Source organism: Hemitrygon akajei, unplaced genomic scaffold, assembly GCF_048418815.1.
Source record: "Hemitrygon akajei unplaced genomic scaffold, sHemAka1.3 Scf000045, whole genome shotgun sequence".
Classification (NCBI taxonomy): domain Eukaryota; kingdom Metazoa; phylum Chordata; class Chondrichthyes; order Myliobatiformes; family Dasyatidae; genus Hemitrygon; species Hemitrygon akajei.
Window position 1 is genome coordinate 6,589,279 of NW_027331931.1, and position 16,869 is coordinate 6,606,147.

Here is a 16,869-nt window from a genome sequence, read left to right on the forward strand (position 1 = left end):
GGTATTTCTCCATTTTGTTGCTGGTCTCTCCTCTCCAATGACAGCTCGGGGCTTGGAGGAGTTTCTGGGTCCATTTCCTCATGAAACAACCTGCCGGGTGATTGACTGGGTGAAGGAGGAGGTTAAACGCCAGATGGGAAACAAAGAGAGTGAAGCTGGTAAAAGGAGCGTCCTGAACACTTTGCACTACCTGTTTGAGTCTCAGAATCGTGGACTGGCTCAGGCCGCACTGGGATCTGTGGAAACACTTTCATTCCGTGGAATGACACTGACCCCGATTGACTGCGCGGTCCTGTCTCATGCCATCGGACTCTGTGATACAATAAAACACCTCGATCTGGCTCTCTGCCACATTCAGTGTGAAGGAATCCAGCGGCTGGGACCCGGGCTGCACAAGTGCCAGGAGTTGAGGTAACTTGATTTATCTCTCACTCTGAACTGTGAAACTGTTCCATTGTGTTGCTTCACTGTAAAGGGATTTGGGTAAAACTAGTAAATCAGATTGTAAAGAATTGTGACAAATGCCAGGGTATCGATCAATAATTCCCCAAGGATGGGAGGGTTCTGTGGTTCCTTGTGAAGGGATGTTGGAGACTTCATCAGATCAGTGAACAACGGCCATTGGTTTAATGGTAGTAAATCACAGGAATGGCCGTGTTTCTCGCTGCCTGTGACACGTCCATTGACAATGTTCCTTCTCACTGTTACTGACACCCAGACCGACACTGACTGTGGCAGGTGGGTCAGAGATTCACACCCCCTTCCCGGTGTGGGACAAGAGACCGTCAGCAGACTGTCCCAGTGAGAAGGAAAGAAATACCATTGTGAGATTGTCCTCCCCTGCCCTTCCCCGTGTGTGACTATCACCATCAGTCCACCTGTGTGACTGTGCTCACTACCAGATACCCAGAACCCATGGGCGCATCTCCTCTCCCGATTGTGGGCCACAGTTCAGACACACCCCTCCCGTACAATCTATTTCTGAAATCTCGTCTTGTTGTTTTATCTTTTCCCAACGGTACCCTCCTGTGGACCTCTCCTCCCCATCCATCTTCCTCCTGTGGGATCTCCCCTCCTTCCATCTGTGGGACCCCTTCTCCTTCCTCCTTTGGGGTCTCTTTCCCATTCTCCTTCCTCCTGCAGATTTTCTCTTCCTATCCCTTTTCCTCAGGTGAGTTCACTTCCACCATCTCCCATCGACACTTTCCCACAAACAAATCTTCCTCACTGTGAGACTTTCACTCTTCAAACCTGCTCCTTCTGACACTCTCACATCAGGAACAGTTTTCTAACCTTCGGGGAATGAGACGGAATATGTGGAGGTTACAGGGTCACACTGACAGACTAAATTACTGATGTTAGGTGAATCCCCTGGAGTTGGGCAGTGAAGGACATTGACAGTGATGGGAACTCCGATCAGTGATTTACTGAAGGGTTTAATGTTTCCAGAAATATCCGAGTGAGAGAAATTCCCTCAGAACCACTGTTGGAATCACTTTGTTCATCAATTTGTCTGTTTGTGTTTAGACTAGGGCAGAACAAACTGGGAGATTCAGGAGTGAAACTGGTGTCTGCGGCTCTGAGGAACCCAGAGTGTAAAATACAGAAACTGTGGTAAGTGCCAGACTGTGGGAGATTGTGTTTACAGTCACTGGGTGTCTGACACTGAACATTAATGTGATCAGTAATTGTGTTACTGATAAACACTGGGGATTTGTACCTTATCCTGTCTCTCTGTGTCCTTCACCCTCACTCTCTTTCACCTCCAGGCTGCACAATGTCGGTCTCACAGATTCTGGTGCCGAGGACATCACGACCGCTCTTAGTACAAACTCATCACTGACGGAGCTGGACCTGAGTGGTAATAAACTGGGAGATTCAGGAGTTAAACTGGTATCTGTGGCTCTGAGGAACCCGGAGTGTAAAATACAGAAACTGGGGTAAGTACCAGACTGTGGGAGATGGTGTTTACAGTCACTGGGTGTCTGACACTGAACATTAATGTGATCAGTAGAAACAAAGAAACGTAGAAAACCTACAGAACAATACAGGCCTTTCAGCTCACAAAGCTGTGCCGAACATGTCCCTACCTGAGAACTACCTAGGCTTTACCATAGCCCTCTATTATTCTGGGCTCCATGTAGCCATCCAGGAGTCTCTTAAAGACTCTATCGTTTCCACCTCCACTGCTGCTGCCGGGAGCCCACTCTATGCACTCAGTACTCTCTCTGTTAGAAACTTACCCCTGATATCTTCTGATATAAGGCACCTGCTTCCAAGTGCCTTAAAAATATGCCCTGTCATTCTAGCCAGTTCAGCCCTGGGGAAAAGCCTCTGACTATCCACACAATCAATGCCTCTCATTATCTTGTACACTTCTATCGAGTCACCTCTCATCTTCTGTCACTCCAAGAGAAAAGGCCAAGTTCACTCAAACTATCCTGATAAGGCATACTCCCCAATCCAGGCAAAATCCTTCTAAATCTCCTCTGCACCCTTTCTATGGTTTCCACATCCTTCCTATAGTGAGGCGACCAGAATTGAGCACAATACTCCAAGTGGGGTCTGACCAGGGTTCTATATAGCTGCAGCATTATCTCTCGGCTCTTAAACTCAATCCCATGTCTGATTAAAGCCAATATACCGTATGCCTTTTTAACTACAGAGTCAACCTGCGTAGCAGCTTTGAGTGACCTATGGACTCAGAACCCAAGATCCCTCTGATCCTCCACTGCCAAGAGTCTGCCATCATATTTGACCTACCAAAATGAACCACCTCACACTTATTTGGGTTGAACTCCATCTGCCACTTCTCAACACAGTTTTGCATCCTATCAATGCCCCGCTGTAACCTCTGACAGCCCTCCACACTATCCATAACACCACTAACCTTCGTGTCATCAGCAAATTTACTAACCTATCCCTCCACTTCCTCATCCAGGTCATTTATAAAAATCACAAAGGTTGAGTGTCCCAGAACAGATCTCTGAGGCACATCACTGGTCATTGACCTCAATACAGAATATGACCCGTCTACAACCACTCTTTGCCTTCTGTTGGCAAGCCAGTTCTGGATCCACAAAGCAACGTCCCCTTGGATCCCATGCCTCCTTACTTTCTCAATAAGCCTTGCATGGGGTACCTTATCAAATGCCTTGCCAAAACCCATATACACTACATCTACTGCTTTTCCTTCATTAATGTGCTTAGTCACATTCTCAAAAAATTCAATCAAGTTCGTAAGGCACGACCTGCCATTGACAAAGCCATGTTGACTATTCCTAATCATATTTTGCCTCTCCAGATGTTCATAAATCCTACCCCTCAGGATCTTCTCCATCTACTTAGTTGATGACTTTAAGACTCACTAGCCTATAATTTTCTGGGCTATCCCTACTCCCTTTTCTGAATAAGGGAACAACATCCGCGACCCTCCAATCCTCCAGAGCCTCTCCCATCCTCATTGATGATGCAGAGATCATTGCCAGAGGCTCAGCAATCTCCTCACTCACTTCCCACAGTAGCCTGGGTACATCCTGTCATCTCCCGTGACCTATCCAACTTGAAGCTTTACAAACGCTCCAGCACATCCTCTCTCTTAATATCTACATTCTCAAGCTTTTCAGTCCACTGCAAGTCACCCCTACAATTGCCAAGGTCCGTTACCGTCATGAATACTGAAGCAAATGATTCATTAAATACCTCCACTATTTTCTCCGGTTCCATACGCTCTTTTCCATTGTCACACTTGATTCGTCCTATTCTCTCATATCTTAATCTCTTGCTCTTCACATACTTGCAGAATGATTTGGGGTTTTCCTTAATCCTGTCCGCCAAGGCCTTCTCATGGCCCCATCTAGCTCTCCTGATTTCATTCTTAAGCTCCTTTCTGCTAGCCTTATAATCTTCCAGAGTCATATCATTACCTCATTTTTTGAATCTTTCGTAAGATCTTCTTCTTGACTAGATTTACAACGGCCTTTGTACACCACGGATCTTGTACCCTACCATCCTTTCCATGTCTCATTGGAATGTACCTACTCAGAACCCCACGCAAATATCCCCTGAACATTTTCTACATTTCTTCGGTATGTTTCCCTGCGAACATTAGTTTCCAATTTATGCTTACAAGTTCCAGCCTGATAGCCTCATAGTTCCCCTTACTCCAATTAAAGGTTTCCCGAACTTGCCTGTTCCTATCTCTCTCTAATGCTATGGTAAAAGAGAGAGAATTCTGATCACTGTCTCCAAAATGTTCTCCCACTGAGAGACCTGACACCTGACCAGGTTCATTTCCCAATACCAGATCAAGTACAGCCTCTCCTCTTGTAGACTTATCTACATGTTGTGTCAGGAAACCTTCCTGAACACACCTAACAAACTCCACTCCATCTAAACCCCTCACTCTGGGGAGATGCCAGTCAATATTTGGGAAATTAAAATCTCACACTTTATAATCCCTGTTATTATTAGACCTTGCCGGAATCTGTCTCCCTATCTGCTCCTCGATGTCCCTGTTACTGTTGGGTGGTCTATAAAAAAACAACCAGTAGATTTATTGACCCCCGTCCTGTTCCTAACTTCCACCCACAGAGACTCCATAGACAACCCCTCCATAACCTCCTCCTTTTCTGCAGCCGTGACACTATCTCTGATCAACAGCGTCATGCTCCTACCTCTTTTGCCTCCCTCCCTATCCTTTCTGAAACTTCTAAAGTTTGGCACTTGAAGTAGCCATTCCTGTCCCTGCACCATCCAAGTCTCTGTAATGGCCACCACATCATATCTCCAAGAGCTGATCCACGCTCTAAGCTCATGCTCTTTATTCATGATACACCTCACTTTAAAATAGACACATCTCAAACCATCAGACTGAGTGCTTCCATTCTCTACCACTTGCCTATCCTCCCTCTCGCACTGTCTCCAAATTTTCTCTGTTTCTGAGCCAACCTCCCTGTCCTCCGTCGCATCAATTTGGTTCCCTCCCCCCCCCCCCCCCCCCAGCAATTCTAGTTTAAACTCTCCCCAGTAACTTTAGCAAATCTCCCCACCAGGATATTGGTCCCCCTGGGATACAAGTACAACCCATCCTTTTTGTACAGGTCACACCTGCTCCAAAAGAGGTCCCAATGATCCAGAAACTTGAATCCCTGCCTCCTGCCCCAATCCCTCAGCCATGCATTTATCCTCCACCTCATCCTATTCCTATTCTCACTGTTGCGTTGCACAGGCAGTAATCCCGAGATTACTACCTTTGAGGTCCTGCTTCTCAACTTACATCCGAATGCCCTGTAGTCTGTTTTCAGGACCTCCTCCCTTTTCCTACCTATGTCATTGGTACCAATATGTATCACGACCTCAGGCGGTTCTCCATCCCACTGCAGGATATCTTGGATGCGATCAGAAACATCCCGGACCCTGGCACCTGGGAGTCAAACTACCATCTGTGTTTCTTTCCTGCATTCAAAGAATCGCCTGTCTGACCCCCTAACTATAGAGTCCTCTATCTCTACTGCCATCCTCTTCCTTTCCCTACCCTTCTGAACCACAGGGCCAGACTCTGTGCCAGAGGCACGGCCACTGTTGCTTCATCACCCCACCCCCCAGGCTGTCACCCCCTCCAGCAGTACTCAAACAGGAGTACTTATTGTCAAGGGGTACAGCCACAGGGGCACTCTCTAGTACCTGCCTCTTGTCCTTCCCTCTCCTGACTGTGACCCACATCTTCAGTCTCCCGTGGCCCCGGTCTGACCACCTGCCTGTAACTCCTCTCTATCACCTCCTCGCTCTCCCTGACCAGACAAAGTCATCGAGCTGCATCTCCAGTTCCCAAATGTGGTCCCTAAGGAGCTGCAACTCAACACACTGGGCGCAGATGTTGCCGTCTCCCACATCTGACACCGAGCACAGAAAACCAGCCTCACACACATACTCTCTGTCTGTATTGTAAACAGATAACCTACCTCGCCTGGACCCTTTATCGCCGAAGCCCCATTGATCCAAAGCCTTCCTACTCTGTCAACCACTCCTCTGACGCTCACTCTGTAAATCTGTCTCCCTTTTAAACTCATCTCGCTGTTCTCACTGGCTGACTTGCACAGTCGTGCTGAAGGAAAAAATCAGTAATTGTGTTACTAATAAACACTGGAGATTTGTACCATCTCCTGTCTCTCTGTGTCCTTCATCCTCACTCTCTCTCTCATCTCCAGGCTGAGGGATGTCGGTCTCTCAGATTCTAGTGCCGAGGATCTCATCTTTGCTCTCAGTACAAACCCATCACTGACGGAGCTGGACCTGAGTGTTAATAAACTGGGAGATTCAGGAGTGAAACTGGTGTCTGCGGCTCTGAGGAACCCAGAGTGTAAAATACAGAGACTGTGGTAAGTACCAGACTGTGGGAGATTGTGTTTACAGTCACTGGGTGTCTGACACTGAACATTAATGTGATCAGTAATTGTGTTACTGATAAACACTGTGGAATTGTACCGTCTCCTGTCCCTCTGTGTCCTTCACCATCACTCTCTCTCATCTCCAGGCTGCACAATGTCGTTCTCACAGATTCTGGTGTCAAGGATCTCGTCTCCGCTCTCAGTACAAACCAATCACTGACGGAGCTGGACCTGGGATTAAACTCACTGACAGACCAATCTGTCCCCACTCTCCGCCGCCTCATACTGACCCTCCCGAGTCTGGAGCGGATCGAGTGAGTGTTTGTGTTAATGTTCAATGTGATAAAATATCAGTGGATCCACGGGTTTTCTGGTGATATTTGTCTGTGAGTGCTGGTGAAACATTAACCCCAGTCCCCTGTTACTGACACTGTTGTGTAATCTGTTTATTTCATATTTATTCTTCCATCTCTTTCAGGCTGGGGATGAATCAGTTCAGTGAAACAGGGGGGAAGGAACTGAGATCTCTGCAGGAACCCAGACCCGGACTGAGAGTGACCGTGTGAACATCTGAATGTGTGAACATTCCCGCCCACAGGATGGGGACATTTGGCCGATTCCCCGCCCGCCCCTTTAACTCCCGCCCTTACCTTTAATGGCTGCGCACCGGGGGTGATTCCCAGCGGTTTGAATGGAACCGGCTCAGGTCTCGCTCTGTGTGTCGCTCAGAGCGGTCCCGCAGTGACGTGTTTCCGCCTGTTGTCTGGCGGCGCAGCTTCCGCCGGATGTGAGTGTTCGAGACTCCCCCACGTGACACCCCGGGGATTTACCAAGACAGGAAGAGCCCGGGGGCCGGGGCTCAGTCTGGGACACCGGTGTCCCGGGGTGGGATTATCCCGGGAGAGAATCCTTTTGCTCCCTTTGCTGAGGACTGTGCATTCGGCAGCCTGGCCGATATAATGATGTTAAATTGACAAATCCCTCGGCAGTGATCCTGGATCTGCAGCGATCCCGGACACGGCCCTGAAGTGTGATTTTATAATCATCGGTTCCCCGATGCAGAGTGAGGGTGAGAAACGGGACTGATTATTGAAACTGTCACTCCTTGTCGCTGGTCAGTTAATTGTGTGTGACTGTGAGTGAGTCAGGAGAAACTTATTTATTCCCACACGTCAGCAGCTCACACGTTGTTTAACTTACATTTGTAAATTTACTCACACCCGGGACCAGACACAGAGTGAATCTCCCTCCACACCATCCCATCACATACTCCCAGGGTCAGACACAGAGTGACCCTCCCTCCACACCGTCCCATCTCACACTCCCGGGGTCAGACACAGAGTGAATCTCCCTCCACACCGTCCCATCACACACTCCCGGGGTCAGACACAGAGTGAATCTCCCTCCACATCGTCCCATCACACACTCCCAGGGTCAGACACAGAGTGAATCTCCGTCCACACGGTCCCATCACACACTTCCGGGGTCAGACACAGAGTGAATCTCCCTCCACACCATCCCATCACACACTCCCTGGGTCAGACACAGAGTGAATTTCCCTCCACACCGTCCCATCACACACTTGCAGTGCCAAACACACAGTGAAGCTCCGTCTGCACCATTCCATCACTCAATTAATCCCACCCTGCAAAATCTCATTTCAGGGAAGCAGACACCATCAATTTGCGGGAGACTCCCGGAACTCCTGGGAGAGGTGGGATGTCTGCAATAGTGTAGCTCCTTAGCAGCCAGCCAGCTAGTTTAAATAACGTTAGCTATGCTAATGAACGAATGACACCCGTTAAACTCACTTCAACAGTGATTTAACCCACCATGAGCAATAGAAAAGTCACTGTTGCAAACAGTGCAGCGAGCAACACTGTCAGTATTCCTGACCCCTATTAGGCAGGGGTACACTTTAGTGTAGTCTGGGGTGAAGTACATTTTGTATTTTCTTTTTTTTTAATACTCTGCCATAGAGCGCTCCATCCCTCTCCCTCCCCCTCTCAAAAAAATCGATTTGCGGGAGATTGTATATAATTTGCGGGTGTCAGGGAGCCACTATCAATATGCGGGAGACTCTGGGAACTTCCGGGAGAGGTGGGATGTCCGAAGCTTCACTTGAAATGGCCGCTGGGGAGAGAGTGGCGGCTTTGGTAGAAGTGAGCACAAGAGAGGGAGGGACGCACTGATTTAAAATGGGCGAATCCTTGGTTAATGTGGCCACCAGGGATGGAGTGAGACACTGGCTTACAATGGCCACTGTCACACACAGAATCTATGGCGAAGGAACATGCGGTGCCCATGGATACAATCCCAGGATCGAGTGTGTTATTGATTGTAATAACAGTATTTTAATTTGTGTTTTATATAGTCCTGGGTGTTGTATATATGTTTTAAGTCCAATAATTTTGTCATTGAATAAACTATTGTATATATCTCAGATATTCACTCATACACATATACATGTGGGCTTTGGGGAGGAGGGTGAGGGGTTTGGGAGGAAGAGGAGTGACGGGACGAGGAATGGACTGATGAGATGGTGAGTGTAGCAAAGTCACTGACTCAATAGGGGACGGAAAGGGGAGGGGTGAAAGTTCCTGTCACAAACTGGTGGCCGACATGGAGAAGACAAAGACGGGGTGAGGAGGAGTGAAACGACAGGAAGGGAGAGGGAGGGTATGTAATGGGCAGGGAGAGGATGTAATGGGATGGGAGGGAGTGGTCTGATTGGACAGGATGTGGAGTGTGGGGGAGTGACATTTTCAATAGTGGAAGATGAATGGGTGGTGACAATTGCCTTCGCAAATAAGACAAGCTGCAAGGAAGGGGGTGTGCTCGGAGGCAAGGGGTAGCGGGGGGGGGGGGGTTGTCGGGGACGCTGCCAGGGCTGATGAGACAGAGAGTTGAGTGTCCCAACAGAGGGAGAGAGGAGCGACTCACTCAACGACGGAGGGAAGGGATTGGGTGCGGGAGCAGAATTTCCCATCAGAAAATGTTCACCACCCAGGATGTGGTGGATGACGGGAGAAAGGACAAGGGGCCAGAGAGGGGAGGGTGTCAGGAGTGACGGGGTGAGTAGGGGAGTGACACTGGGTAACAGAGAGTCAGAGGGCGATGAGGAGAGGTGAAGATTGGCATCGTAAAACGGTTGGCCCCAAACAGCATACGATGCAGAGCATCGAGATGGCGGGGAGAGGAGAGCGAGGGGAGGGAGGGAAACGGTTTGCGAGTGACGGGTTGGGAAGGAGGGTGACAAGATGGTGAGTGTGAGGTGTTACGTATTCAGGCAACAAATATATGTGAGTTAGGCAAGGGTTTTTATAACAAATAACACGTTTATTAAACACTGAAAACAAACCCCCCAAAAGTAAACAAACACTAATGTAACCGGAAAACAGCTGCTGTGCGGCAGCTTAACAGTTCTTAAAGCGATGTTGCAAAAACAGTTCTTTAAAAGTGGTATGCCAAAAGTTCAAAATGCTCACAATCCATTTAAAAGGAGAGACTTTTTAAGGTGATTTAAATTCTCTTCCACGTCGTTTTCCTTCAGTTTCCAAAGTTGAACTCTTCCCACGAAGAATTTTATGAAACGTAACGGCTTAAAGGCACTGACCTTTCCTTTATCACACTGTCCTCAATTTGCTGCTATCCCGCAGAGATTAACACGAGAACAGTCAACGAAATCTTTCCGAATGAGGATCACACAAGGTCGAACCCATTCCACCGTCGAAAATCGATTCTCCTCGATCTTTAACTCCCGAACTCCGATCTTCACTCTCCACTGATTCTTAACCAACAGTATTGTAAAGAAACTGCTGGCAAAATGACCTTTTAAACTTTAGGCATTAGATAAAACTTCATTTTTCAACTAAACTGCGTCATCACATTAAATCACGCAGTGGCATGAAGTCAACATGGCAAATCCAGCCACGAACTGCCCCACCTGACAGGGTGGGGTCTTCCTTTTATACCCTGTAAAAAAAAACTGTCACATGATCTCTACTGGCGGGAAAATGACATCACTCCACCATCACAAGACCATTACCTCAAGTCCAGTATAACTTCAACCCCAGTCACGTGACAAGGGTACCACTGTCATGAGTACGTAACAGAGGGAGTGACACACTTCGTGGTGGAGGAAGTGGGAAGGAGGGTCTCACACTGTCACACAATGGCTGTCGGCAGAAGGTTAAATGGAGAGTCAGGAGATCGGGCACCGAGGAGAAGGAGAGGAGGAATGAGGAGTTGAGATTGAATAAACAGGGAGGGAAGTGAGTGGAAGGTGAGGAAAAGGGTTTGCCCCATTCTACAATGGTGGGAGAGCGGTTGTCATTGGTAACCATCACAAAATGGCCTTCAACCTGGGTGAGATGGGCGGTGATAGAGGGGAGAGCGAGGGGACCGAGAGCGGAGTGTTTCAGGAGTGACGGGAGCCGAGGGTGGGAGAGGGTGTCTCGTAACAAGGGAGATGGAACTGGGAGGTTCCCACGGGGGAGGAATGTGACTACGGGAAGAGGCTAGCACCGTTACCCGCCCCCGCTCCTCTCCTCAATCTTGAAAGTCCTGCTTTGACTTTTCTTTCGGGCTGAGCCTCAGATTGCTCGGCCCGAATCGTTCAGGCTGTTCCATGGAGTAGGGGGACGTGTTATCACTGGAGCCCGTCAAAGGCAGGAGTGGGCGCCGGCTTGCCGGAGAAGATGGTGGCGAGGTCTGGCGGTGCAGGCTGGTTGGCGTGGATCTCAACCATTTTCTGCAGGGGGGTGGGGGAGAGGGAGTGGTCAGATTGAGGATGGGAGGGGAGAAAGAGAAGGTGAGGAGAGGAGATGAGACCCACTCCCTCAGCGTCTCTCTCTGTCCCCTCTTCTCTCTCCATCTCTTCCCCCACCTCTCTCTCCCCACCCAATCCTCCTCTCTCCACCCCTCTCCCCACCCTATCCTCTCTCCACCCCTCCACCCTATCCTCCTCTCTCCACCCCTCTTCCCACCCTATCCTCCTCTCTCCACCCTATACTCCTCTCCCCACCCCATCATCCTCTCTCCACCCTATCCTCCTTTCTCCACCCCTCTCCGCACCCTTTTATTCCTTTTCTGCCTCCATCTCTCTCTACCCCTCCCGCTCTCTTACTCCCTCCCCACGCTGTTCACCTCCCCATCTCGTACCCATGCCCCATCCCTCGCCGCCCACAGACACCCCTTCCATGCACAGGAATATCCCACTCACCACTGGAGGCTGTGCGGCGCAGCACTCGAGGTCCCTGCAGTTGGCGATGGCCGTGAGGACGGACATCACCAGCGAGACCAGGCAGTTGACCAGCAAGATCACCGTGATCCCACTGACAAACCTCTGCGAGATTCGGTGTTTGGCGGAGTGACAGAGCGGAGGGAGCATGGGAGGGGGGAGAGAGCCAGACGGAAAGAGAGGAGTGGAGAGGGGGAGAGAGAGAGAGAAATGGGGTGAGAGACAGAGAGAAAGAGAGAGAGGGAGGGAGGGGCATGGGTGGAGCTGGCCGGGGAAGAGAGACGGAGAGGGGTGAGAGACGGGGAACTTTAGCCTTCAATTAACGGAACGCGCCAAGTTTTGGTTTATAACCATATAACAATTACAGCACGGAAACAGGCCTTGGCCCTTCTAGTCCGTGCCGAACGCTTACTCTCACCGAGTCCCACCGACCTACACTCAATCCATAACCCTCTATTCCTTTCCTCTCCATTTTCATAATGACAAAATTGAACCAGCTTCTACCACTTTTACTGGAAGCTGCTTCCACGCAGCTACTACTCTCTGAGTAAAGAAATTCCCCCTCGTGTTACCCCTAAACTTTTGCCCCTTAACTCTCAACTCATGTCCTCTTGTCTGAATCTCCCCTACTCTCAATGGAAAAAGCCTATCCATGTCAACTCTATCTATCCCCCTCATAATTTTAAATATCTCTATCAAGTCCCCCCTCAACCTTCTACGCTCCAAAGAATAAAGACCTAACTTGTTCAACCTTTCCCTGTAACTTAGGTGATGAAACCCAGGTAACATTCTAGTAAATCTCTGTACTCTGTTGACATCTTTCCTATAATTCGGTGACCAGAACTGTACACAATACTCCAAATTTGACCTCACCAATGCCTTGTACAATTTTAACATTACATCCCAACTCCTATACTCAGTGCTCTGATTTATAATGGCCAGCATCCCAAAAGCTTTCTTCACCGCCCTATTCACATTAGATTCCACCTTCAGGGAACTATGAACCATTATTCCTAGATTCCTGGATTTTCCTAGATTTATGGTTCCCTGGAAGTGGGGTCACAGGCAGACGGGGCGGTGAAGGCGGCGTTTGGCATGACCGCCATCGTCGGACAGTTCACCATGTACCGGAGGCGGGAGCTCACGGGGATTTACGAGGGTGTCGCCGGGACTCGAGGTGCTGAGTTACGAAGAGAGGTCGGGCAGGTAGGGACTTCATTCCCTGGAGCGTAGGGGGGGACCTGACAGAGGGGTGTAAAACCACGAGGGGCACAGGTAGGGTGAATGTGAACAGACTTTTCCCCAGGGTCGGGGAATCTTGAACCAGAGGGCACAGGTTTTAGAGTTTTACTTGGGACCCGAGGAGAAACTTTTTCACACAGAGAGTGGTCCGTCTGTGGAAGGAGCTGCCGGAGGAAGTGGTCGAGGCAGGTACATTAACGACACTCGGACAGGGACACGGATAGAAAAGGTTTAGAGCATATATGTCAAACTCAAGGCCCGCGGGCCAAATCCGGCCCGCGGTGGAATTAGCTTTTGCCCGCGAGATAATATCTAATTACTATTAAAACTGGCCACAGTAATCGAAGCGCCTATGGCGTATGATATGGCTAATGCTGAGTTTATTCAGGTACCAGGTTTTCAGGGTTTTTAGTGTTTATTCGGTTTCCCTGGTTTATTTCCTGAATATCATTAATGAATAAAAAAAATTTCTATTAGAGCTGGCCCGCCGGTATATTGCATGCACTACTAATACTACAAATCCCACAATGCACTGCCAGTGCTTTGCTCGCGCTTGCCTTACTCTCTCATCAGCATCCTTATGGCGCTAGTCACGTGTGGTCAACTTTCAGCTATCCCTCACCCCAAAAATGGCTGAACGAAAGGTGGACTTTGAAAACAGGGGTTTTCAAGGCAGGTGGGAGGCAGAGTATATGTTCGCAGATATAAAGGGCAAACCTGTTTGTCTTGTGTGCGGAGACGGTGTGGCTGTAATTAAAGAATATAACGTAAGACGACACTATGAAACGAAACACCACGACAAATGCAAGCATCTGGACAAGAAACAGAAGCTCCAGAAGGTAGAAGAGTTGAAAAGAAGTCTGGCTCACAGCAGGCTATGTTCACAAAAGCCAAAACACAAAGTGAGGCTGCTGTAAAGGCTAGTTTTATTGTGGCAGCAGAGATCGCTAAATCAGCCCGGCCCTTTACCGAGGGAGAATTTGTTAAAAACTGCATGATGAAAGTTTGCGACGTCGTGTGCCCAGATAAAAGGCAAGCATTTTCAAATGTGAGCCTGAGCAGAAACACCGTTGCTGACCGTGTACGTGAGCTTGCCACCAATCTACAACAACAGCTGGTGGGGAAGGGAAGAGATTTCATCGCATATTCCCTTGCTGTGGATGAGAGCAGGGACACTTCTGATACTGCCCAATTGTCAATTTTCATTCGTGGAGTGGACTCAAGTGTGTGTGTAACAGAGGAACTTTTGGGATTAAGATCAATGCATGGCACAACTACTGGAAAAGATCTCTTTGAAGAGGTATCCAGATGTGTAAATATAATGAGGCTGCCTTGGGATAAACTTGTGGGACTGACGACAGATGGAGCGCCCGCGATGTGCGGTCAAAAGAGTGGATTGGTGGGCAGGATCCGGGAGAAGATGCGGGAAGAAAATGGCGCAGGTGAGCTGACAGCTTATCACTGCATCATACACCAGGAGTCGTTGTGTGGCAAAGCCTTGAAAATGGAACATATAATGAGCACCATAAGACGAGCAGTTAACTTCATAAGAGGCAAAGGTTTGAATCACCGCGAGTTCAAGACGTTTCTGGAGGAGTTGGGTTCAGAATATAATGACTTGCCCTATCACACAGAGGTGCGATGGTTAAGCCAAGGAAAAGTGCTGAAAAGATGTTTCGAGTTGCGTGAGGAGATCTGTCAGTTCATGGAAAGCAAAGGGAAAGACACAACAGAGCTCCGGGGTAAAAAGTTACTTTGTGAAATGGCGTTTCTGTGTGACATCACGAGCCATCTCAATGCGCTCAACCTGCAGCTTCAGGGGCGGGGTCGTGTGATCACAGACATGTACGCTGCAGTGAGGGCTTTTAAAACCAAGCTGCGCCTGTGGGAGACGCAGATGCAGCAGGAAAACTTGAGCCATTTTCCGTGTTGCCAAGCTATGAAAGAGCAGGTTTCTACCGCAGTGTTCCCACGTGCAAAGTTTGCTGAAAAACTTAGCATACTTGGTGCCGACTTCACACGGCGATTTGCCGACTTTGAAGCCCAAAAAAGCAGGTTTGAACTGCTCAGTAATCCAATTGCAGCTGACGTGGAAAGCGCACCAACCAACATACAAATGGAGCTGATTGAACTCCAATGTAGTGACATACTCAAGGCAAAGTATGACTCGGTGGGCGCTGCACAGTTTCTACGTTTCATTCTTGACACAATGACCCAGCTGCGTACTCAAGCTGCTCAAATGCTCTCTATGTTTGGCAGCACATATCTGTGTGAACAACTGTTCTCTTCGATGAAGATAAACACAACATCACACAGGAGTCGTCTTTCTGATGAACACCTTCACTCAATTCTGAGGATTTCCTCAGCTCAGAGCCTGACTCCAAACATTGATGAACTTGCATCCAAGATGAGATGCCAAGTATCTGGCTTAGACTAGTGTGAATCACAGAGTGTTGGCCTGTGGAAAAATGTTTACATTAGAAATTACTCCGGAAAAGCTGCAGATAAAGCCATAATAAATAAATGCAACTGATTTATTTATTTATTTATTTAATGTTCAATGTTGTTTTTGTAGGCAATAACCCAAGCTTTGTTAGTTCCAGGTTAATATGTGTAATAAATTCATTTCAATAAGTTTTGCAATAAACGCTGAACCAGTCCGGCCCTCGACTTGTACCGATTTTTTAAATTTTGGCCCACTGTGTATTTGAGTTTGACACCCCTGGTATAGAGATTTGTCACAGATTACAACAGGACAGTGACAGGACGCAGAGCATCGCCGGAAAGTTACAGATGGATTTCAACCCGGAAAGGCACGAAGTGATTCTCTTTGGGAGAATGGATTTGAAGGTAGAGGTATTACTTGCTCGAGTCAACCGAGGGCCGCACATTAGTACGAGGTTCCACAATGGAATCAGAGTGGTGAGACTTTCTCCAATATGCCGAGGGCCGCTCATCGGTACGAGAACCACAATCGGCACGGAGCGGTGCACTGCAGGAGCAGAAGGAAGTGTGATTGACAGGTGAGCTTGAACACATCCGCTGTTCTGAACATACTCATAGTGGCGATTGCCTTATGGAAACAGTTGAGTGAACTTGGCCTTTTCTCCTTGGAGAGACGGAAGATGAGAGGTGACCTGATAGAGTTGTATAAGATGATGAGAGGCATTGATCGTGTGGATAGTCAGAGGCTTTTTCCCATGGTTGAAATGGTTGCCAGAGAGGGCAGAAGGATTAAGGTGCTTGGGAGTAGGTACAGATGAGATGTCGGGGGTATGTCTTCCTCGCAGAGAGTGGTGAGTGCGTGGAATGGGCTGCCAGCAACGGTGCTGGAGGTGGATACGATAGGGTCTTTTAAGAGACTTTTTGATAGGTACATGGCGCTTAGAAAAATAGAGAGCTATGTGTAACGCTAGTGATTGCTTAGGTAGGGGCATGTTCGGCACAACTTTGTGGGCCGAAAGGCCTATATTGTGCTGTAGGTTTTCTATGTTTCTACGTTCGTATGAACGACAATATACCTGAAAGCAAATCAGGAGAAAAACAGACAACCTCGTGGCAAATAATATCCTGAAAACCTGCTTGTTACTTTTGTTCAAACATAGAATGAATGGCGAAATACTGGTAGAATTGCAGCTGGTTTGAGAATATCTTTAAAGTTAAACAGACTGCATCGCAGGTCACGGGTATGGGGTGTTCAAGTCATTCACTGGAAGAGGTCAGGGTCCCGCCAAACACCCCATGCTTGCGCTGGAAAACATTGTTCTTCAAACTGCCCACAGACCTCGCTAATCTCCCGAGGACACGTTCCCTTTTTGATCACAGGTCTCTGGAATATCGCTGTGGATCTTCTAAATTGTTTGGAGGAATGTAAGTGCAGTGTATTTTATTGTAACACATGTCAGCTGTCATATCTATTCCATCACTCACACCGCCCGGAATGACTGGAACGAACGGACGAAAAGAATGAATGAATATTCCCCCTTAATAAAGAAG

At 48.4% G+C, this 16,869-nt stretch overlaps 1 protein-coding gene and 1 pseudogene across 2 annotated transcripts; both read left to right on the forward strand.

The window, feature by feature from the left end:
- Positions 1-37: 37 nt before the first annotated feature.
- On the forward strand, positions 38-8,832 carry LOC140720635 (NACHT, LRR and PYD domains-containing protein 12-like). 2 transcript variants are annotated; one of them, XM_073035468.1, is made up of 6 exons: positions 38-411; positions 1,528-1,614; positions 1,770-1,940; positions 6,210-6,380; positions 6,536-6,703; positions 6,868-8,832. In XM_073035468.1, the coding sequence occupies exons 1-6, from the start codon at positions 38-40 to the stop codon at positions 6,953-6,955; spliced, it is 1,059 nt and encodes a 352-aa protein (XP_072891569.1). In that variant the 3' UTR covers positions 6,956-8,832. The 2 variants fall into 2 exon arrangements, with proteins under 2 accessions (XP_072891569.1, XP_072891570.1); XM_073035469.1 differs by lacking the exon at positions 1,770-1,940.
- A 4,631-nt stretch (positions 8,833-13,463) lies between these two features.
- On the forward strand, positions 13,464-15,318 carry LOC140720637 (general transcription factor II-I repeat domain-containing protein 2-like; annotated as a pseudogene).
- The last annotated feature ends 1,551 nt before the right edge of the window (positions 15,319-16,869 follow it).

What these genes read in the sequence shown, in the direction of transcription:
- LOC140720635 (XM_073035468.1), top strand. Translation starts at nt 38, where the DNA reads ATGACAGCTCGGGGCTTGGAGGAGTTTCTGGGTCCATTTCCTCATGAA. An exon ending in CACAAGTGCCAGGAGTTGAG is followed by an intron (nt 412 to 1,527) that starts GTAACTTGATTT and finishes GTTTGTGTTTAG; the next exon opens with ACTAGGGCAGAACAAACTGG. An exon ending in TGTAAAATACAGAGACTGTG is followed by an intron (nt 6,381 to 6,535) that starts GTAAGTACCAGA and finishes TCTCATCTCCAG; the next exon opens with GCTGCACAATGTCGTTCTCA.